The sequence below is a fragment of the Podarcis filfolensis genome (assembly GCF_964270895.1).
Source record: "Podarcis filfolensis genome assembly, chromosome: 10".
In the NCBI taxonomy this organism is placed as follows: domain Eukaryota; kingdom Metazoa; phylum Chordata; class Lepidosauria; order Squamata; family Lacertidae; genus Podarcis; species Podarcis filfolensis.
In genome coordinates this window covers 74,602,796-74,626,421 of record NC_139612.1, presented here as the reverse complement: position 1 = coordinate 74,626,421, position 23,626 = coordinate 74,602,796, and the positions used below count along the sequence as shown (strand labels likewise).

Genomic DNA, 23,626 nt, shown 5'->3' with positions numbered 1-23,626 from the left:
CCAACCCCCAGCAGTGCAGGAATCTCAGCTAAAGCATCCATGCAGGTGGCCATCCAAGCCTGCTTAAAAACCTCCCAGGAAGAGGAGTCCACCCCCTCCCAAGGGAGACCATTCCACTGTCCAACAGCTCTGATGGTCAGAAGGTTCTTCCTGGTGTTTAGCTGGAATCTCCTTTCTTGTAACTTGATGAATCCATCAGAGCAGGAGAAAACAAGCTTGCTTCATTTCCCTTTAGATATTTGAATATCATATTCCACGATTCTATGATTTGGCATTTTTCGAGAATTGTGTCTGGAGGTTGTACAGAAGTGACACAGATTTCCTGTTCTTTCCACCACCTGGGTATGTTCCTCATACTAGATCAGGCTGGCTGCCAGGGCCAGGAGGAGGGTAGGTGGGAATTCTCAGCTGAATAAAGCTCACATCATTGGCTGGGTCTACTGCCAAAGCAGCTGCCACAAACAGCGCCCCCCCCCCCGCCATATATTGTCCATGTCACTGCCAAAGGCTGATAAAGGCTCAGTGCCACATGCCCCTGCAGGAAAGCATGCTGTGATCTGAGCACAAGCCTCCCCTCTCTGGCACACTCTTCCCACAGGAGTGAAGCATGCCCCAAAAGTGCTAGCTTCAAATGTTTCTCCCCAGCCATTTCGAAAATGAGCCCATTTTATTTCTACAGTCTTATTCTTGTGGGGTTTTGCTTTAATATCCTGTTCTGTGTTATTTATATGTTCAGTTTCTGTACTTTGCTAGTGTATTTTCTGAATGCAAAACATTTTCTAAAATGAAGATAGCAGATCTTGGTGCCAGATGTTTTATGGTGGCAGATGACTGACAGGTGGGTGTGGTTTGCCAAAAAGGGTCAGAACTTCTTGCAGGGCCCGGGAACTGGTGCAACTCAGCTTCCTCCCTGAAGTCACACATGCAAAAGGCTGCAACGTCCACGGAGAAATCTCACCAGCCAAACAGCTTCAGCCTGCACGGTTCAAGCGAAGGCTGAGCAGAGCTCTCAGCCTAGGAAGGGGGAGACTCAAGAGGGAACCCAGTCATACTCATAACCCGCCATGACAAGAGAGCTGGTCGCAAAACGCTCTGAAGCACACGGCCTGCTTCAGTCTCTCTGGGTGCTGGAAATCTAAACAGGCCCTGACACAAACAGAGGCTGAAATGACACCAACCGCCTCCACTCACAGCTACCAAGGAGGCCAGATGATGCAGAGCAAGCCACAGGCTCTGCCAATCCAGTGTAGGCAAGGAGTCCATTTCTCTCCATCTGCCCAACCGAGGACAGCTTTGAGAGAGGAAATGTGGCTCACGCAGCTCCCACCATCCTGATAGCCTCCTACCACCAGCTCAACAGCGCAGGGGAGGTGAAAGGCAACACAAGCAGCTGCCTTATGCCAAGTCAGACCACTGGTCCATCTAGCTCAGTAGTGTCTACACTGACTGGCAGCAGCTCTTTGGGATTTCAGACAGGCATTATCTTCCAGTCCTGCTGTGAGATGCTGGAGATTGAACCTGGGATGTTCTGCAAGCAAAGCAGAGGCTCTGCCCCTGAACTGCAGCCCTTCCTCACCCTAGCATGACCCTCTTGGTGCAGGACCAACACAAAACACAGGAGGAGTGGCCCTGATTTCACAGTTCATAGGCTGACTAACACCAAGGCCACGTCTAAGCAACACATCTAGCATAGAATGATCCACACAGAGTGTCAGGCCCCCTCCTTCCCTCATGTGCCTCTACTCCTGCGTCTTGCTAACCACGGTCTGTTGTATCATCCAGCCTGATAAACTGTGGTTAACATTAACTATGGTTAGTTTAACCAGGCATGGCCAAACTTGGCCCTCCAGCTGTCTTGGGACTACAGTTCCCATCATCCCTGACCACTGGTCCTGTTAGCTAGGGATGATGGGACCTCGGACCTCGGCATTCTTGACCCCTGGATTGTCTGATCATGTGTAGCCTAAAATAAGTCTATGGTAAGTCTAGGAATTTGGTTACTAATCTATATACCAGGGGTGGCCAACTCCCAAGAGACTGCGATCTACTCAGAGTTAAAAACTGGCAGTGATCTACCCCCTTTTGGGGGGTTCAGGTCAAAGTTTTAGGGAGAAGGAAAGCCCTATTTTGGGGGGGGGTGCAGGACTAAAATGTTGAGCTTTTTTTTTAGGGGAGCCAAAGTTGCTGAGCTTCTTTGGGGGCAGCCAGTGATCCACTGGTGATCTACCTGTTGGACATGCCTGCTATATACTACACAACCCAGTTACCTCCCTCCTTTGAGTTACTCTTTTCTTATTTATTCTCTTGTAAGACACAGCACACACACAATCTTTAAATAAGTGACTTAAGGACCAGGCAACATAGCAGACAGCCATGACGTGGGCTAGCAGTCAACTTTCCCACTGGCCCAGCCCAACAAGACAACAAGAAGAATCCACTGGCAGAATATGAATCAATCTGGCTTACCTGACCCAACAAGCGCTCCCACCCCCTCACAAATGCAACAAACCCCATTGCAGACAACCACAGATAACTTGCCCCCCCCATACCACTCACTACCAAGGAAATGTAATAAGCAAAAAGAGAACCTACCCAGTTGATGCTGACACAAAACCCCACAAGGACACTATGCAAAAGAATATAAGCCTCCCCACCTCCTCCTCTCCCCCACTTCTTCCCCAACCTTATATGTACCCAACAATAAAGTCTTACAACAAATGAAACCGATTTGTAAGACAGACTGTGCAACCTGAAAAAAAGAGACAAGGCATATACTATTGTAAACCAAGAAAATCTTTAATAAAAATAATTTTTAAAGAAACACAAACTTTGCCACTGGTCCTTCAGCCTGGAGCCCTCCCATCCCAGCAGCACCCGCCCTCCCCAGCTGTGATCTTAGGGCCCCCAAGTGATGCAGCTGGGCTGAACGTGCTGCAACTCTCCAAGATGCTAAACAGATCAGAGAGGGAGCCCTTGCCAGAGAAAGTGCTGGAGACTCGGGCCTTCCAGGCTCTCCGAAGCTCACGTAACCCAATAGAAACATGGAACAACCCTGCAGCTGGGGACCATGAACTGCTTTCCTTCCACCCCCACAGCATCCATTCAGGTCTCACAGAGCCCGCAGGATCAGTTTTCTAAACAGAGTATAGAGCAGGGCCCTGTATATATGGCCCTCCAGGCCTCTCCATCTGGCCCTCAGGGCTGTCCACAAGTCATACTCCCTCCCACCTGCAGTGATTTTGCCTGGCGGGAAAAGGTCTAACTCTGGCTGGAGATACACATGGTGTGTTCGCCTGTGTGGAAACCTCCACCTTCTGCATGGCCAGAATCAGTGGCGTAGCGTGGGTTGTCAGCACCCGGGGCAAGGCAAGTAATTTGCGCCCCTTAACCCGTGGATTTTAGCACTCGAGTGCGAGCGCGCCCCCCCCCAGATGTTGCGGCCGGTGCGGCCGGCCCCCCCTGCACCCCCCACGCTACGCCACTGGGGCTGGGGGCGAGCGAAGGAGCCAAAGACCCCCCCAAAGGCTCAGCAGGAATTTATTAAATTTATTATTTGCGGAGCCCCCGCGGGCCGAGGCAGCCGAAGCCCCCTCCCCTCGGGCGCCTCCCCGCCCCCTTGTCTCCTTGGGCTGTAGGTGGAGCCCGCGCTCCGAGGCGCTCCAGATCCGGGCTTGGCGAGCGCCTCTCCTCCTCCCGGCCGGGTCCGGGGGCTTCCAGCCGAGCTCCGTCCTCGCCCCCCCTCCCCCGCGGCTGAGACTTGCGCTGAGAGCCGGAGCCAGCGGCGCCCCCTTCCGACGGGAGACCCTCGCCCGCCCGCCGGCTTCCTCTCGGAGGGTTTTGGGGAGGGCAGGGCGCGTCGAGGCCCCTCGGAGCTCTCCTCCCTCCCAGTCGGCAGAAGCAGCCGCCGCCTGTGGCTGGGCCGAGGGGATGGCGCCGGCGTCGGCATCGGGGTGCGGAGGCTGCCGGTGCCCGGCCAGGCGTCGGTGGCGGCGTCGGCGCTGCTGCAGCGGCTGCTCCTCCTGCGAGCAGTGAGTGGAGCGCAGCCGCAGCGGCGGCGGCGGGGGGGGGCGCGCGCTAGGGCGCAAGGCTGGCGGCGGCGGGGAGCCCGGCGGAGGAAGGAACTTGTCCCTTCCCTCTGGACTCGCGCCCCCCCCCAGATGTTGCGCCCGGTGCGGCCGGCACCCCTGGCACCCCCCACGCTACGCCACTGGCCAGAATGCAACCTCCTGTTCCAAGGTCAGGGTCACACATCCACTGCTCTGCTCCCTTCTGGCCCCACCCACTGCAGCACAAAGATGGCGGCCCATAATGGCATGCAGACTTTGTGAACCTAAAAAGGGCTCCCCGTCCCAGTATGGACAAGTCCCTTTCTCTCATGTGCACATTACTCTGAAGACCCTTGTCAAAATCACTGTGCAAGTGAAGAAGTGGGCCACAGTTTCACTTCTTCAAACTTCCCTCAATGCAGACATGGGGAAGGGGTAGCCTGTTGACACACAGGTTTGACAGGAAGCTCACCACAACACCCTCCTAAAGCGCCGGCCTTCACCTCATGGATCCTCCTTACTGTGACATGGGAACCTCCCTTATACCAAGTGAGGCTACTGGTCCAATGAGACTGACGGGCAGGAAGGAAGCCTTTTCCAGCCGGAGTTGACTGAGACGGCACCTGGGGCCTTTTGCATGCAACGCAAGTGCTCTCCACTAAGATCCTTCCCTTCACTGGGGTAGTGCAGATATTTTCTAGCATTTTTTTCCAAGAGCAGATGCACGGGCAGAGGGAGAAAGAATAAAAGCAGGCACCTGAGGTCAAGAGGGGGTCCTGCATTACCGGTTGAGGTTAAAGGCGGGCACCAAGTCTGAAAAAGTTGACAACTAATTCCTGAACCTGCAACCAAACCCCTTTTTGCATCCAGACCTTCCAAAATGCAGCACTGAGATCCCAAGTGAGTCACAATTACCGCAGCCCAGGGAGGTACAAAATGTTGCTTCTATATAAGGAAGAAACTGATGCGCCAAGCCTGCCTCAAAAACCATTCAGCTTCCTGATCGTCCTGCTCCCCGCAAGACGGCAAGGCAGCGCCAGGCAAGCAGCACAGCAAGACTGACACCAGCTCAGCCCCCAGCTGCTCTCGAGGCAGGTCTGCCGCCTCCAGCAAAGGAATGAGGGGCCGCCCAGAGCAGCACCACTCCTGGGGCTGCAGGTCGACCAGGAAGCACAAGAGAAAACAAGGTCCTGATAAGTTTAGGCTCCAGAGATTGAAAGCAGCTTGGCGGGGGGGGGGGGGTGAAGCAGAGAGACTCCATAGTTAACCCAAGCCCAGTGGCAGAGCAGAAGGTCCCGGGTTCAATCCCTGACAGCAGCTCCAAGCAGGCTGGGAAAGAAAGAAAACCACGAGCCTGGAACCCTGGAGAGCCACTGCTGCCAGTCAGTGTAGCAAATACTAGACCAGTGGTTTCGTATAAGGCTGCCTCCTAAGCTCAGCCCAAGACACAGGCCTCCAGGAGGAAGGAGCTGCCCACTGCTCATTGCTGGCTTTCTGCAGCAAATCACTGAGGAGATGGCGGTGGGGATGATGCAGGAGCAGTGTTCAAAATTCCCCAACTGCGACCAGAGGGAGATCTCTGGGTGCCAGGCTGGCAACTGGCATCTACATCTGGTTGGCCCCTCCGGATTTCTTAAGCAGGGAAGCATTTATATCCCGCCTTTTTCTCCAAGGAAGACATGCTTCACTTGCTCCTCGGTGAACCTACCTCACAGGGTCGTTGTAAGGATTAAGAGGCTGTGACTGGCCCAGAGTCACTCAGTCAGCTTCATGAACTCTGATCTCGCAGGTCCTAATCAAACACTTTAACCACACCACCACACTGGCTTCCTGGAGTACTTCTGCTCAATGTCAGAAACTCAGATACGCCAAGTGACTCCTTATGCCAAGGTTTCAGGCACCAAAATAGTGCGTCTAGTTGCCATTTTTTGGCAAGATGGCTCTAATTTTTCAAATGATGGACTGACTGTGATTGGTTATCAGTTAAAGATCTAGCTACTTCAGAGGACAACCTTGAGCTAGGTTAAGAGCTTTGAGAACTGAAAGAAGAAAAGTCACACAATCCAGGGACAGTCTGCATATATATATAGGCCTATTCCGACTTCTTTTTCTTAATTGTGACTGCTCCTGCTCAGGCTGCACAGGAAAAGCATTTTGGTTCCAGAAATTCATTCAGATTGTGCAGATAAAATATAACTGATAGAATTCTGCAGGACAGGGTATTAGCGTGTGAAAACAGTCTAGAATCCAATGATCTCCATTGGCACCTCTTAGATGGTGGAGATGTCAGGCACCACAAGTGGTTGAAAGCCAGGTGCAAAATGTGCCTGGAGCCTGGCTAATTTCAAACACTGCTTCTGCTATGGGGCAGCTACTGTATATAAATTAAGTAGATAAATACAAGCAAAAGTCAGAGAAGGATATGAAATATTTTCCTTGAAACTTGAATTTAATTCTGGATTGTTTTGTTTGGGGTTTTAATGTGTTGTAAACCGCTTTGAGATTTTTTCATAGAAATGAAAAATACTACTATTACTACTACTACTAAATCCCACTGGGGGGGGGGAGAGAATGGCGCCTAGACCTTCTATTCCAGTGACGGCAACCTAGGTTTAAGGTGCCATTTGGCAACTAGCTTATACATCTGAGTTTATAAAACAGGGTATAAGGAAGCCAAACCTCCATCCAGCTGGAAGCACCACCTCCCTTAGGGTGGGGGCTGCTACTAGAAAATTGTGAAATTGTGTTGCGACCACAAGGAGCAACCAGGTTGCTGATGCAGATGAGCCAGCATCAGGGCCAGAGGCAGCCAGGACTTCCGAGTTGTCATCTACTTCATGACCCAATCCTGTTCTGTCTGCACTTTTTTGTGTGTGTGTTACTCAGATGGCAAACCAACTGTCACAGCTAGAGTACAGCCATCACAAAATCACATTGCACACAGTGGCCGCCTGCAATGTGAGCGGCTGCTTCTTTCCGCACTAGCAGAGGGCCTAGCATGAAAACCAACCATTACACCAGTGGCTGCAAAAATAGAAGGCTCAAGATCAGAATTGCTGTATTTGGATTATACATGAGATTATGCGCAGGATTTAGGAATAATTATCTTTGAACGATCAGAACACGGGAAGTCACCCAATTTGTTTAATTTGGAATGTATAATTGGCTTTATAAATTGTATTATGATTTGGCATGATTTGATACTGTAATAATGTGGCCCATATTTGAGTGTTATTAATGAAAAATTTATAAAAATTATATTTAAAAAGAAAAAAAGAAAAGCAACCTTAACCCAGACAAGAGCATCCCAAAGAAGAGACTCTGCCAGCTGTAAGCCTCAGGACTCAGAGGGAGACAGGCCACTTTCCCTATCCAAGATCACCTGCCCCGCCATCCCCAGCTAACAGCATCCCCCCCCCCTAATCTGGATTGGATTCCTGTTTCTCACCCATGCCCCGAATCCCACGACTCCCAGATCATTCAGGGTTTCCACTAGTCCTCAGGAAGATACAATACGATACAATACAATATCTTTATTGTCATTGTCCCATACAGAACAATGAAACTGAAAAATCTACGCAAGACATTCAAAAACCCCTAAAAACTCTGAAACCCAATTTTATAATACAGTACAATATACTATAGAGACTCCTTATACTGCGTTTAGAACCAGAATTGCATTGGGGTAGAAAGTGTTTCTCAGGCAGCTAGTCCTGGTCTTTATAACCCTATACCTTCTTCCCGAAGGCAGAAGCTGAAAGAGATCACTTCCGGGGTGCGTACTATCCTGCGCTATCTCTGCAGCTTTCTTATGGCACCTGACACCAATCAGCAAGTGCAGAACAAGGTGGAAATGTGCAGCACCCCATAAGCAAATGACCATCACCACCTTCTGGGACCTGCCCTCCAGGAACAGCTGGAGCCTCCTCAACACAGCGCCTCCTGGACCCATCCTTGCAAGGCATCCCAGCAAGGTATCTATGGTGAGCGCCAGGACACCCAGAAAGGCCATATACAAGCCAGACTAGCAGGAGCATCAGAGGAGCTGACCTGCACCTCCGAAGAGATGGAGTCAGAGGACTCTTGATGCCCAGGGAAAGGGCACAGAGGTCCAGGGTCAGGGAGGCTAACCTGGCCTCTGTTTACCAAAGAGCCAACTGCACCAGTGCTGAGCAGAGCAGCACTGTCCACTGGGAAAGTATTCCTGATAATACAACCCAAAATGAGATTGGACTTGTGTATTATCATAGAATCATAGAATAGTAGAGTTGGAAGGGACCCTAAGGGTCATCTAGTCCAACCCCTGCAATGCAAGAATCTCAGCTAAAGCATCCATGACAGAAGGCCATCCGTAGAATCGTAGAGTCAGCAGGGCACACAAGAATTGGCAGAAAGCAGGACACTAGGAGGAGGGAAGCCCAGGCCGTCTCCTGACTGTGTGACACAGGAAGAATTGCCCATAAAGGCTGCTTGTGATTCAGGCCATGGAGGCTGCAGCTGCAAGCGCCGAGGCAGCAGGCAGGCAGAGAGCACCAGCCTCAGCCCATCATACTTCACTGGCCTGTGGTCCACCGGCTTATGAAAGCCATTTTGGAATGTTTAAGTGCTTCCCCCAAGGGTCTGCTGGCATCCCCACACTGGATCCACATCATCCCGGAACTTGGGAAATGTCGCACTTCATGGGAACCACTGATCAGCACCAGATCTCAGACTAACTCTCTGCGGAGCCCTCCAGACTCTGCCTGCTGCAAGCTGATCCTTCTGCTCTGCTTTTCCAGAACACTCAGGCCAGGCACCTGGCCAGATGACCCCTCCCCTGCCCTTCCCCATGGACACACCCTGGGCTTATGAGCCATGGCCAGTCCCTCCACTCTGAATGGCCAGGAAGTTCTGGCTGCAGAATGGGCAACTGGACACCAAGGGGGTTCCAGAGAGCTGAGGCTCCCAGGCAGTCAGGCTACCGTGGTCTCTAGCCCTGTAAGGAACACACAGGCAGGACATTTTTCTCCAAATGCTCATATTGAACACATTTGACTGAGAAACTCCCACACAGTGCAGGCCAAACCTCAACCACAAGGCAGCTCTTCCAAAGAGAGACGTGGCTGCTTTGGCACAGCTCCATTCAATGTACAAAAGCCCGCTCTGAGTCAGAGCAACACTGAGGCCTCCCCCCACCCCACCCCTTGGAAGTCTACTGCCCGGATGCCCCCAGGGGAAGCTTCCCTGCGCCCCTTTGCCTGGTGCAGAACAGCCACACATCCAGGCATCTGCACAAGAGGTGGCCTGAGGCCCAGTGCTCCGGCCCCTGGGACAAGTGGGGGGCTGCCAATTCATTGGGGCGGGGAGCAAGCTCTGTCTGCCAGAGCCCCATCAAGAAGTTGCTTGATTAGCCAATAAGGAGAAAAAAACCTTGAAGTGTGCATCCCCTGTCAACACCTTCAGCCTCGATCTAGTTCAGGGGTCAGCAAGGTTTATCTTCCCGCGGAGATCCCTCCATGGGCCGGATCATGAGTGCATGCACTGCAATTTCCAGCACCACAGAAGCGAGTCCCCACACCACACTGCGCCAGTTTAGCGCAGCGTGTGAGCAGGCAACTCGGTCCGGGGGCAGCTCGTGGGCCAGCCAAACAACCTCCACGGGCAGCTTCCGGCCCATGGGCCTTAGGTTGCTGACCCCTGATCTAGTTACTATCAGAAACACATACCATAGAATAGTTGCCATCTCAAACGCTGCCCTGCCCCACGAAATAAAGCCCTCCTACGTACCAGGCTGTGGATTACAAGCATAATGTGATGTGATGTGAAGTGTACTTGGAAAAAGCACCAGACAAAAGCCTTGGGAAAAGCTGCAAGAGTCGAAATTGCCAGAGCTGGCAAGCTCATGGATGCCACAGTAAAGGACAGGGTGGCCAAGGAGGAAGAACCAAAGGGAGAGGAGGCAGGTGGCTTCCAGGAGCTACTCTTGTTATTTTCCCTCAGACCAGGAAAGTGGGGGAGTTTGGATAAATGCCGTGGGAACATTATGGGCAGAGAACAGAACATGCTGCAGAAAGCAATGTGGTGGAAGAGGGGATCAGAAGGCAGCAATGAAGGGGTGGCTGTGGGCAGGAATCATGCCAGCAAGCCCACCACCCCGCGAGGGAGAGAGCCTGGGCGGAAGACTTGGCCTGGCGCTCCATAGGCTGGGTTCACCAAGGCCTCTGGCTAAGGCAGCCTTTCCTGAATTATTCCCCAGGTGAGGAGCCAAAGGGCTGCTGGTTCCAAACACAGGCACAGGGCATGAGCCCTCCACAGCAAAAGGCTCACTGATGTCAGACCTTCATAAAATGCCAACTACAAGAGTTATTCACATATTTAAATAGGGTGGCATCAGGGCAGTTATGAATAAACAAGTACAGTTTTGTAAAAAAAACAAAAAACCTAATAATTTTATATAAATTTATACTTCCAATGATATTAAGCATCTCTAAAAATAACAAGTTTTGAAATTAAATCTGAACACGAGCATGTCAACGTCTACAATCACAAAACCATAGAGTTGGAAGGGATCTCAAGGGCCATCTAGTCCAACCTCCTACAATGCAGGAATCTCAGCTAAAGCACCCATGACAAATGGCCGCCCAACCTCTGCTTAAAAACCTCCAAGGAAGAGGAGTCCCCCACCTCCTAAGGGAGACCATTCCACTGCCAAACAGCTCCTATTGTCCCAGTTCTTTCTGGTGTTCACTTGAAATTGCCTTTCTTGTAACTTGAATCCATTGGTTTTCGTCCTCCCCTCCAGAACATTCAAAAACAAGCTTGTTCCACCTTCCCTATTTAGATATTTGAAAATGGCTATCATATCTCCTCTCACGTCTCCCCTTTTCCAGGCTAAACATACCCAACTCCATCAACTGTTCCTCCTAAGGCGGCTTCCAGAACCTCCACTGAACACATTCCAGATTGTCAATATGCTTCTTAAATTGTGGTGCCCAGAACTGGACACAGTAGTACTCCAGGTGTGGTGTGACAAAGGCAGAATAGAGTGGTACTATTATTTCCCTTGATCTGGACACTAGACTTCTGTTGATGCAGCCTAGAATTGTTTTAGCTATTTTTCGCTGCTGCATCACACTGTTGACTCGTGTTAAGCTGGTGGTCCACTAAGATCCCTAGGTCCTTTTCACAAGTACTACTGGCAAGCCACATGTCCCCCATGTTATATTTGTGCAGTTGGTTCTTCCTGTCTAAGTACAACAGCCTACTGAAATTCAAGTTTTCCAATCTGTTAAGGTCATCGTGAATCCTGATTCTGTCTTCTGCCCCTCCCAGTTTGGTGCCATCTGCAAATATGAGCATCACCTCAATTCCTTCATCCAAATCCTTTACAATCACTGGGATAGAAAAGTTAGGAGGCAAATGGCTTCTGGGACCTGGTTTATTGGCACCAAAACAGAATGTCTAGTCACCTCTGCGGGGGTCAGCAACACTTTTTATTTATTATTTTGATAAGCATGAATTAATATGCAATTCACATAAGTGACACATTGTTAATATCACATTTTTAGCAGAAATTGTTAATACATGCTTAACTTGGTGTTGAAAAATATTGATACCATACTTCCCATTTTCAAAACACTCTACGCCTTATTTTAAAACTCCATAACATATTGTCAGGGAACTGCCATCGGAACTAGAGGAGGAGGCAAGGCTCCACAGCTATGCTGGAGAAGGGCCAAGCAGGGAGAGAGGCAGCTCTCTGGCTGGGGAAGAAAATCAGCGTAACACCAGGGATAGAGGGGGGCCGATGGGGGAAGCGGAGAGGAGGCTCCAGGACTCCTCGCAGGAGACCAGCGAGGAGAGCACGGGTCGTCCGCTGCCCACACCCACCCTGCGCAGAAGACTTCCGCGCAGGGAAAGTAGGCGGCGACTTGGCGTCAAAGAACTTCTTTGCTGGAAGAGGTTCAAGAAACGCCCACTGACGGATTCTGCTAGCGACTGAACAGCCACGGAGAGAATGGCTGTCCAGACAGAAAAGGTTTAACCAGGCAACCTAGCCCAGAGCGGCGGTAACTTACGCACAAGCAACCCCTAAAACCATTACACATATAGTCTATCTTTAACATATACTTCGAGCCTTCAAAGCACATACATTTCAGTAATCTTCAAGTGTCAACCAGGTGCAAAAAATGGCACCCGGACTTTTGGAGGTGCTCTTTAATGGAGAACCTTTAGATGCAAAATGCACCTGGCGACCTGGTAATTCCGAACTCTGCTTACCACAACAGGCCCAGGAAAGAAGCCTTTGGCACCCAACTTGTCACTTTTTCCAGGATGATGAGGAATCATTAGTGACCACTCTTTGGCTTGGGGCAGGCAACCAGCTACAAACAGTTACCGTATTTTTCGCTCTATAAGACGCACGAGACCACAAGACACACCTAGTTTTTGCAGGAGGAAAACAAGAAAAAAAAATTCTGAATCTCAGAAGTCAGAACAGCAAGAGGGATCGCTGCGCAGTGAAAGCAGCAATCCCTCTTGCTGTTCTGGCTTCTGGGATAGCTGCGCAGCCTGCATTCGCTTCAAAAGACACACACACATTTCCCCTTACTTTTTAGGAGGAAAAAAGTGAGTCTTATAGAGCAAAAAATATGGTACTTCGTCCAGCCCAGATTTTACCAGCTTTGCCACAAGAATATCATGGGGGACTTTGTCAAAAGCCTTACTGAAATTGAGATACACTACACCCACAGCATTTCCCTGATCCACCAAGCTTGCAACTCCATCAAAAAATAATGAGACTGGTTTGGCATAACTGGTTTTTTGAGAACCCCATGCTGAGTAATCACAGCATCCTTTTCTAGGTGCTCACAGACCATCTTTTTAATAATCTGTTCCAGAAACTTTCCCAATATCATTGTCAAGCTCACCAGTCAGTGGTTACCTGAATCTTCTATTTCCTCCTTTTTGAAGATGAGGACAACATTTGCCTGCCTCCAGTCTACAGGACCTCACCTGTTTTCCAAGAATTCTCAAAGATTATAGACCAGGGGTCAGCAACCTTTTCAGCCGGGGGCCGGTCCACTGTCCCTCAGACCATGTGGTGGGCTGGACTATACTGGGGGCGGGGGACGAAATCCTATGCCCCACAAATAACCCAGAGATGCATTTTAAATAAAAGCACACATTCTACTCATGTAAAAACACCAGGCAGGCCCCACAAATAACCCAGAGATGCATTTTAAATAAAAGGGCACATTCTACTCATGTAAAAACATGCTGATTCCTGGACCGTCCATGGGCCAGACTGAGAAGGCGATTGGGCCACATCCGGCCCACGGGCCTTAGGTTGCCTACCCCTGTTATAGACAGAGGCTCTAAGATTACATCCACAAGATCACATCTACTCTAGGGCTGGGCAATATCTGGTTTTCAATATCATGATATATTGCCAGCTAAACATTGTGATATCTTGATATATCATGACGTCTGAAATAAGGCTAGAGCTTATAATAATCTGGGAAAATATTGGGGGGGGATCTAAATTTGATGTGTATAATTAAATGAAAATTTACTCAGTGATATCATGCTTAACTAAACCATTCAAGTTTTCTGGAGAATATATTGCTGTTCTGTTAAGGGCTTTATATACCCATAGTAACACCTTGAACTTGGCCCCGTAACAAATTGGGAACTGATGTAGAACAGTGTTAGAAAGCCAGGTAGACAATTTAGGTGCCACATGGCGCCTGAAAACTGGGTTACCGGTGGCCATCCAACCTCTTCTTAAAAACCTCCAAGGAAGGAGAGTGTACCATCTACCAAGGGAATCCTTTCCACTGTCGAATAGTTCTTCCTGTTGTTTGGTCAGAATCTCCTTTCCTGTCACTTGAAGCCATTCACTTGGATCCTGCCACCTCCAGAGCAGGAGAAAATATGCTGCCTCCATCTTCCATGTGACGCCCCATCAGATACTGGAAGGTGGCTACCCTATCTCCTCTCAGTCTCCTCTTTTCCAGGCTAAACATACCCAGCTCCCTCGTAAGGGAGGGATTGGGCGTACTGCCAGGGTCAAGGAGCCCCATCATCAAGGTGCAGCCACTGAGCAGCAGGCCCCCTGCCAGGCGGGACCCGGAGATGGGCTTCCTCCTGATCTCACGGAGAAGACAGACCCCCAATTGTTCCCAAACCTCAGCCGCACAATTCTTTAAAAGTAACGGCCAATGTGTGGAATTGTGACTAAAAGCAGATCAGCAAACCCTTGCACTGTCCGTCTCTTACAAATGAATCCATTTCCATGGAATCTGTTTATCTAAGTAAAATAAAAATGGAGGCAAAAAGAGGAAACTTTTTGAAGTCAAGCATCACAAACATGCCATGCCATGTGCAAACTGTGACTATTTAGACACTGGCAGCCAAATAGCACACACATCTACCGCATCTCTCTCTTTCCTGCCAGTGAGTACCAGCTCTTATTTCTGGACAGCCTTCCAGTGAGTGATCTTGCAGCAAGTCCTTGCGTGGGTACCAAGAGACAAACAGAAATCCTTGATTTCACAATTGCTCCCCTTTCTTAACACATATCTATAGAGCAAAACACACGTGGGCTGCATGAGTAATTTTTGTCCCATCTGCTGGATTGAGGCTGGAGTGGCTTATGTTATGGAGAATTTGAATGGGTTTTATTTACTTGGGTTTTTTTTGTAATACTGATTTCAAAATAAACAGCCAACTTTATAGAAGTGACTCTGGATAAAACTCCTAGATGTTATAAAGGCTCCACAGAATTATAGTCTTGGAAGGGACCCCCAAGGATCATCTACAATCCCCTCCAAAGAAGGAATCACAGCTGAATAATCTACTTAATAACTACTATTTAATTGTCATAGCAACTGTTTAAGAAACGTATGAATTGCAATGTAAAGGACTGACTTAAATATTTCCTTGGAAGCTTCCAGAGGAAGCTGGGAGAAGACTGAAACATCAAGTTTTAGCTAGACGATAGCCTGCTAAGGAAATGTGCTGCAATGACTAGCCCCCTCAACGCCCACCTCTCTGAAATTCTAGACTCTTTACCTGAAGCATCCCTGAGAGATGTTGATTCAGTCTTTCCTTGAATACCTCCAAAAAGGAGCTGTCAAACATCATTGTGCCACAGAAAGACCGAAGAGCACAGAAACCCGTTTCCTTCAGTATGAAACAGGCGTGTGGGAGGAGACTGTTGCCCAAAATAACCCAACAAAAAAACCCCTCCGTCTAACTCTCAAGGCAATTTCAGCAACAGAACCCTAAATGCGAAAAGCCTTCCTTTGCAGCTGCCACGCAATGCATTCAAGGGGCGGAAAGAGGCCAAGAGACCCTGAAAGACAGGGCGAGAGGCCCAGGGCCCCCGAGACAGAGAAGCAGCAGGTTCACCTGCTCGACATGCAGAGACCTGCCTTTCTCGGGCCACGATCTACCTGATGACTCAGGTGCCAGGAAGCAGAAGAAGAGATGCAGCGCCTAGTCGGGACCCAAAGCCCCCTTGGCCAGAAGGGCTCCCCCATCCCCGCCCCGAGCGTCTCCCCCTCGGCGCTCAGCCCCTTCCCATCCAAAGACGCCGCCCGACCTCCCTCCCGCCCCAAACCCGCCAGACACCCGCGCAGAGCCCCGGGAGCTGCTCGGGGGGGCTTCGCACTTGCTCTGCATCCGGCGCAGCCTCCCACGTGGGCGATGCACCTGCCAAGCGCGGGTTCTCACGTGCACCTGCGTGCAGCTGCCGCCCCGGGGGGCCCCGTCCGGCGGGCCCAGCAAACCAACCCCCCGGCCCGAGGCGGCTGCTCCCGGGAGACGGGCAGCCGGCTGGCCTTTCCTGGCAGGGGAGGGCGGCGAGGAGGTGCCGAGCCGGCCGCTTCCGTCCCCCGGGTGCGCGGCGCTGCGCAGGCCCTTCCGCCCCCGCCCGGGCAGCTTCTCCCGCTCCCGTCCCGGCCGGGGCCCCGACTGGGCCGAGGGGAGCGCGGCGGCCTCCCGGGAGCCTGGCGGGCCGGGCCCGGTCTGCTCGCGCGGGGCCTCGCCCCCCCCCCCGACTCACCGCGCTTCCCGTGCGCGAAGGCCACCACCACGAAGTAGTCGGCCAGGCGGGCCATGGCGAGGCGCGCGAGGGCGGCGTGGGGCGCGAGGACGCCGGGGCTCATCCCCGCCCGGCCGCTCCGCCGCCCGCCGCCGCCTCCTCAGACGCCGCCGCCGCCATCTTGCCTGGGCGGCGGGATGCGACCCAGCCCGGGCCGCCCCAGCAGGCGCCGGCGCCCGCCAGCCAATGCGCGGGGCCCGGCGGCCGGGGAGGCTGCCCATTGGTCCTCCGCGGGGCCAGAGCCCGCCCCTTCCTTCCTCCGGCCGCGAGGGGCGGGGCCTCGCCGCCCGCCCGCCCCCGGGTCCCTCCGCCGCCGGGTTTCTTGAGACGGGGCCTCCGACGGAGGCGGCGGAGGGTCCGCGGGGTCTCTCTGCCCGCCCGCTTCCCTCTCGGTCGAGCAGGGCCGGATTGAGGTTTGATGTGGCCCTCAGCTCCTGAAGGGAATGGGGCCCTTTCTATGTCCAGCCGTCCTTTGTCAACAACAAATGGTCGCTGTTTTTTGGGTTGAATATATGCTTTATGATCATTGATGGACCTCATAGGTATCTCAAGGCATTTGCACCTTACAAAATATGTACATCGCAGCAGCCTACACAACATGGAGGTTTGATTTTATTTGTTTTTTATCTTCTATTTTGGAAATGTACGTCCAGTTTTATTTTTTCCTTTAAATTTTTTGGGGGCCCCAAGAGAGTGGGGCCCCAACAAGAGCTTGATTAGCTTATACGTAAATTTGGCACTGGCTGTGCCCAAAGCAGCTTACAGCAAACACCCAAACGTAGAAATACACAGCACTGGAAAATGCAAAATACAGAACACGCCAATAAATTAAAAAATGACAAAAGACTACAATTTGGCTATCAAGGAATTACGTCTATAAACAACCTAGGCTTAAGTGCAGGAAGACTTTGCTTCATGAACACAGCTGGGCACATTCCCAAGTCCTCACCATGGCACTTTAAAATGGGCCTTTTCACTAAGTTGTCAGGAACATGAGAAGAGCCTGGCTGCTGGATCAGGCCCAACGGAGCCCATCTAGTCCAGCATCCCGTTCTCACAATGCCAACCAGACGCCCACTGGGGAACCCAGCAGCAGCAGCAGCTGCAACTCTCCCGTCCTGTGGTTTCCAGCTCCTTGTGACCAGAAGCCCTGTGACCAGGCAGCCGCCTCTGACTGGGGAGGCAGAGCCTGGCCCTCGGGACCAGTAGCCATTTGAGAGCCAGGATTAGGACAGATGTTTCAGACTTCCCAAGGACCCACCGATTCAGAGGCCCCCAACGGGGCTTGCAGAATTCATATTATATGCAGAATTCATCATGCGAAAGGCTGGGCTGGATGAATCCCAAGCCGGAATTAAGATTGCCAGAAGAAATATCAACAACCTCAGATATGCAGATGACACAACCTTGATGGCAGAAAGTGAGGAGGAATTAAAGAACCTTTTATTGAGGGTGAAAGAGGAGAGCACAAAATATGGTCTGAAGCTCAACATCAAAAAAACGAAGATCATGGCCACTGGGCCCATCACCTCCTGGCAAATAGAAGGGGAAGAAATGGAGGCAGTAAGAGATTTTACTTTCTTGGGCTCCATGATCACTGCAGATGGTGACATTAGTCACGAAATTAAAAGGCGCCTGCTTCTTGGGAGAAAAGCGATAATAAACCCAGACAGCATCTTAAAAAGTAGAGACATCACCTTGCCAACAAAGGTCCGTATAGTAAAAGCTATGGTTTTCCCAGTAGTGATGTATGGAAGTGAGAGCTGGACCATAAAGAAGGCTGATCGCCGAAGAATTGATGCTTTTGAATTATGGTGCTGGAGGAGACTCTTGAGAGTCCCATGGACTGCAAGAAGATCAAACGCATCCATTCTTAAGGAAATTAGCCCTGAGTGCTCACTGGAAGGACAGATCGTGAAGCTGAGGCTCCAGTACTTTGGCCACCTCATGAGAAGAGAAGACTCCCTGGAAAAGACCCTGATGTTGGGAAAGATGGAGGGCGCAAGGAGAAGGGGACGACAGAGGATGAGATGGTTGGATGGTATTCTTGAAGCTACCAGCATGAGTTTGATCAAACTGCGGGAGGCAGTGGAGGACAGAAGTGCCTGGCGTGCTCTGGTCCATGGGGTCACGAAGAGTCGGACACGACCAAACGACTAAACAACAACAAATGGGGCTTGGCAGTTGGGCTTGAAGTGACCTATTCAGCTGCACAAGTTCTGTAGCCTCGCACCCCCCCAGCCCCTCTGGCCTTTCTGCTGGTCTGTCTCCTGTTGGGCACCTGGTTGTGCACATCCCCCAGGCCCCCCCTCCCCAGAAAGTTAGCCTTTAACCTTGTACATAATCAAATTGAATGCGATCAGAAGTGCCTGGGGAAGCCCAGTGTTGTCCTGGGCGAGGGGCATAAAGCTCAACTTACCTTTTCCTTCCAAGTATTGCCCCAGAACGCTTTGTCCTAAAATCCCCTCTGACTTGCAAAAGAGACTTAACCTTTGTATGCAGTAGGGCAAGAAGTCCAGGGTCAATAAAAAGGACCACATGCAAAAGTGTTAGCAGAGGGTGAGGAATACTAAATGTGTGTTGACACTACGAGGCTTTTGGTGTGTCTCTTTTCCATAGTGCAACATATGCAAGGTGGAAGGCTAAAACCATGTGTCTCTACGGAACTTGGCCTTTGCTTCGACCTGAGGGTCTCCGTTTTTGCCAACCGCCTTCCGGAGCCTGGATCACTTTCAGATCCCTTCCTGGAGGGAGACTTGCCAGATTTAGAAGAATGGAGGGCAGGTGAGATCGAGCTCCCAGCCTCTCCGCTTCTGCCAACACTGAGTCAGCCACTGTTCTTTGATGCCTCCCAGTGCTGTCGGCTGAAGGGAGGCAGGTGAGCTGGCTGCAAATCCTCCTTGCATTCTGCACACAATCCAACTGGAAGAGAACCAGCTGCCAGACAAAAGAAAGTCTTGAGAGGTTGGTGACGCCTGCTCATTTCTACGAGATTCCCCTGGGAGACGGAGAGGCTTAGACTAGTCAGGGGGAGGGGAGGGCAGGTGCTCTGGGGGGCGGCTGTTGGTCTGGAGTCCTGGACGCATCTGCTTTGCAGCAAACCCCACTGACTTCAGGATGCTGACTCCCAGGTGAGGCACCTTCAACTGTTGGACTCAGTGTCAGCCTAGGTTAGGAGAAGCTTACTAAAATGGGTCGCCGCTTATATACTCAAACAAACAAACAAACAAACAAACAAACCATAACAGCCGCAGGAAGTTTTGGCAGCACACCAACAGCAAAAAGATCATCATCAGCCTGGGGGGAAATGTAAGTTTTTACCTGACACCAAAAATATGTCATTGTCGGTGCCAGGTGGCCCTCCCCAGGGAGAGCATCAAACAGGCAGGAGGCGTGGCTGAGAAGGCCCTTCTCTTCTCCTTCAATAATAATATTCATAATTTGTTATTTATACCCCGCCCATCTGGCTGGGTTTCCCCAGCCACTCTGGGCGGCTTCCAACAAGATATTAAAAATGCAAGGAGTGGGGCCTCAGCTGAAGATTTAGGCACCCAGATACATTCATATCTGGAGAGGCATTCCAGAAGGTATCGGGTCCTGAGCCATAAAGAGCCTCTTCCAAACATGAAAGCTGGCAACTGGGGTGCGCTGTCTGGTATTAAGAGGAAGATTATCCTTTGGCAACAGCTGCAAGATGATTAAGACACAGAGCGAGTGCCAGGATAATTACATTTGGGGGCCGTGGTGTCAACAACAGTTAAGAAACACAGTGAAACAAAAGATATACATATTGCTTCCTCTCCACATCCTACGGTCACGGCCCGGCCGCATCTAGTCCCACCAGATGCCAGGAAAACGTTCTCCTTCTGCAGACCACTTGCCAGAACAGGGCCTGGGCTGAGGGTGACCATACTTGCATCTGGGCCTGGAGGGTGCAGAGAAGCTGGACGGGAAAGCAAGCCCTACTTGGTTGGCCAGATGAGGGCCAAAGGACAGGGACCTCCCAGCATTTATTCATCCCAGACCTGTACAGTCCAGACTAGGCTTCACGCTGCCTCCCAGACATGGGAGCCGGCAGTGGGTTTTCTGCAGGGAAAGGCCTCATAAGCTGGACTCGGCACCACAGCCCCAGAGAGCTCACACGCTTCTCTCCCAGCTCAAACCATGGGAATTGCTGCTGGCGTGTAGCCAAAGAAGGTTCAAGCCCCCCTTGACTTGGAGAAACAAAGCCTCTCTCTGCTTTGGGTCAGGATTAGTGAGCAAGATGGCTAGGAAAAAGGCCTGAAGCATCACTCTCTGGTCATGGGCTGGCCCCGTCCTCCTGGCACCCCTGCATCCCCTTCTGCCCAGGGAGTTCTGCCTTCCCCCCACCTGCCCCCTGGGACCCATGGCTGACCTTCCCACCCCATAGGCAGCTGGATGTCTCCTGTGTTGCATGAGGGAGATGGGCTGCACCTTCTGGTGGCTTCTCCATTCTGGAGTCTTGTGCAAGGGAAACTGGTGTTTCATCTTCCTTGCAAAAGGAAACCTATCACTCGGCCTTCATCCTTTTCCTCCTGCACCACAAGCATCCACCTTCAAGGAACTCAAAGCCAAGGCGGAGGTGTGTTTGGCTGGCTTGTTGTCAGCAAACTTGCTTGCAATCTGCTCAAGTGTGGCCCATGGTCTGTCTAGCCTGTGACCCCAGTTCAGCCACAAGCCTGGATCTCACAAGTCCATTCATTTAGAAAAAGCAAACACATTATTTGGCGATTCTGAAGAAATGAAACTTATGGAGAAGAGCCTGCCTTCTTGCAATTTTGCTGCTACCTGCTTGCATGAAACAATACAGAAACTTGGGAGGGGTCCTTTTATTGGCCCCTGAGTCTGTGAGTCATGGAATTGGCCCAGGTTTCCTATATCAGCAGGGGAAATTATGGGGTATTTTTTCTAAAGATTTCCAGGCTTTGGAGCAGCACTGTGCATAAGCCTGGCTGTCTAAAAGGTTCAGGTTGCATTCCTCATCACCCCTCTTGCTCCTGTTCTGGGTGAGGGCAGCTGCAATGCCCTCTCTTGACTGGAGAGAACTATACGCTTGAACAGGGGCAGATGCTGGGGGTGGGGCCCCTCTGCCAATGAGATGCTTCCTTGGCAAATCCTCCCTCCCTCCGGTATTCAGAGTCCCTTCAATCCAGAGCAGAGTCTGAGAAAGCAATTTGGCTGACCGGGACACCTTTCAGAAGCCCAGAGTGGACTCCTGTCACCTGCTCCTTCAGAAGGCTCACGGTGCCAGCCAGGCTCAGGTCCCTGGTCTGTGGGTGCCAGGCAGCCTCTGCCTCTAGAAATGGGGCTCAGGCCTCTCCTCCTTTACCCACCCTGGAAGAGTGGCAGATGAAGGTAATGGACTATATGGAATTGGCGGAAATGACTGGCAGAATCCGAGACCTGGGAGAAGAGTTGGTGGAAGAAGATTGGAAGAAATTTAAAGACTATCTGCAGAAATACTGTAAAATCAATGAATGTTGAAATGATGTTGGATTGAAAATAAGTGGCATTAGCAACAAAGTTAATAAGAATATGCAAAAATGAATTGATAATGGATGAAAATATAGAGTTAAAAAATGTTAAGATATAGAGTTAAGATAAATGAAAGAGGGTAAGGATTTGCTGACTTGATTATGTAAATGGGAATACAAAAAGGGGAGGTGTGAGGAGGTCAAAGAAACAAGCAAAGGAGTTTAAAGCTATGAAAAACGGATTTGTTTTTAAATTTTTCTTACTTTTTTTTGTATGTTGTATTTTTTATTTTTATTTTTATTTTTTCTTTCATGTATTTTTGTATTCATGCTTTTGCAAAACTTTAATAAATATTTCTTAAAAAAAAGAAAGAAATGGGGCTCAGGACAGAGGCCTCCTGGGCTTTGCTTGCTGCCTGTCTGACTCTGGCATTACCTGCATGGACTCCTCCCCACACACACACACACCGCAAGCCAGCTCTAGCAGCACCTTCAATTCGAGACACTGACACACCCACTTCACCAGTGGGGGCTCTGGGTGTCCAGGTGGTGGAAGAAGCGCCCACCCGTGGATGCCCACAGCACCAGCTCTCCCTTCTCTTGGAGACTGTGACTGCCCTTGGTCCCATGGGCACAGCCGGGGGGCAGGAAGGGGTAGCTGGCCCCCTAAATCAAGTAAATCAATAAAAATACTAACCGATCAATTATGTCACAGATGCCTCGGTTCTGCTCCCCCCCAACATAAAGCCTGCCACCCCAACCTACATCCTGGCTCTGCCCATGCTTGGTCCTTCTGCTTTTAACTCTAAAGCACCAACCGTGTCCTATAGAAGGACAACACCAAGCGAGGTCTCTGCCCCAGGAGCCTTACAGTTCAAAGACATTCTGCATTGCAGGGGATTGGACTGGATGACCCTTGAGGTCCCTTCCAACTCTACAATTCTATGATTCTATGATCCAGTCTTGCCCTGGGATCATCTCCTGCATGCCTGGGGGTCAGGAGCCCTCCCCAGCCCAAGGAATGCACACGGGAGACAGTTGACTATTGTCAAAGCTGACACAGCAGTTTCCACTGCCCTGAATCCCCACGCAAACCAGCCTTGTGTCCAGGCAGCTATACCTCACTCTGTGGAGCAGATGAGGAGGAGGATGATGCCAGCCATCTGACTGGGTTATCCCCTCCACTCTTGTTGGCTTCCACAAATTATTTCCTTGGCATCCTTAATTGGCAGCAACAGAAAGCCATCCCCCTCCACCTCCTTATCTATCTCCCCCCACCTCTGCTTGCCTGGCAGCTGCCTCTGCTCTTCCCGCTGCTTCTGGGAGACAGTGGGGCAGGAGAGGGTGGGGATGCCCCGGCCCCTCCTTTGCCTGACCTGCCTCTTCCCTGAGTCAGAAGACTCCGGCTCTCCCCCCCCCCCCCGCCAGTACCTGGCTCTGGGCAAGGGGGCACTGAGGCTCCTCGCAGGGTTTGTGGACGCGCCCCCCCAAGTGGGATCACCAGGTCTTCAGAGTCAAAGGGGGAAACTGTCTTCTTAAGGGTGGTTTAAAAAACAGAAGCCACCAGAGGCCCCTCCACTAGCTTATCCCCACAAAGGCATGATTATCACCTTCTTGACCACCGGGTGTCAAAATGTCCTCCCTTTGCCTCCTGTTGGTTTCTGGTTCTCCTTGATTTCTCTTTCCCACAGAAAGGAAGAGAGAAAAGAGTCTGAACCTGGACAAAAAGGCAGAAGAAACGAGATGGTTTAGCTCAGTGGTTCCCAGAGTGTTTGGTACCCCCCCTGGGATTCCCCAAGGGGGTGCCAGGGGGTGATGGGGGGCTGGAGGTATAAATGACCATCAGGCTTTGAGAAGCATCTATCACTGGATCAAGTTCATCACTTTTGTCAAATTAATTAAACTACGTAACTTCAATTGGATTTTGAATAAATGTTCAATTAGCTGCTCCTGTTTTGAATTCTGTTGTGCTGTTCTCTTCTATAGTGGGTCATGCA

General features: G+C 51.0%; 2 protein-coding genes across 10 annotated transcripts in view; one reads left to right on the top strand and one right to left on the bottom strand.

Moving 5' to 3' along the window:
* SBF1 (SET binding factor 1) overlaps positions 1–16,246 on the bottom strand; it is a 45,013-nt gene extending 28,767 nt beyond the window's left edge. For all 9 annotated transcript variants that reach the window (XM_083572521.1, XM_083572522.1, XM_083572523.1 and 6 more), the window contains exon 1: positions 16,096–16,246. In XM_083572521.1, coding sequence (XP_083428647.1) covers positions 16,096–16,198 — 103 coding nt within the window. In that variant the 5' untranslated portion in view covers positions 16,199–16,246. The remainder of the gene's footprint in view (positions 1–16,095) is intronic.
* PPP6R2 (protein phosphatase 6 regulatory subunit 2) overlaps positions 1–23,626 on the top strand; it is a 1,004,265-nt gene that overhangs the window by 88,960 nt on the left and 891,679 nt on the right. The gene's annotated exons all lie outside the window — the stretch shown is intronic.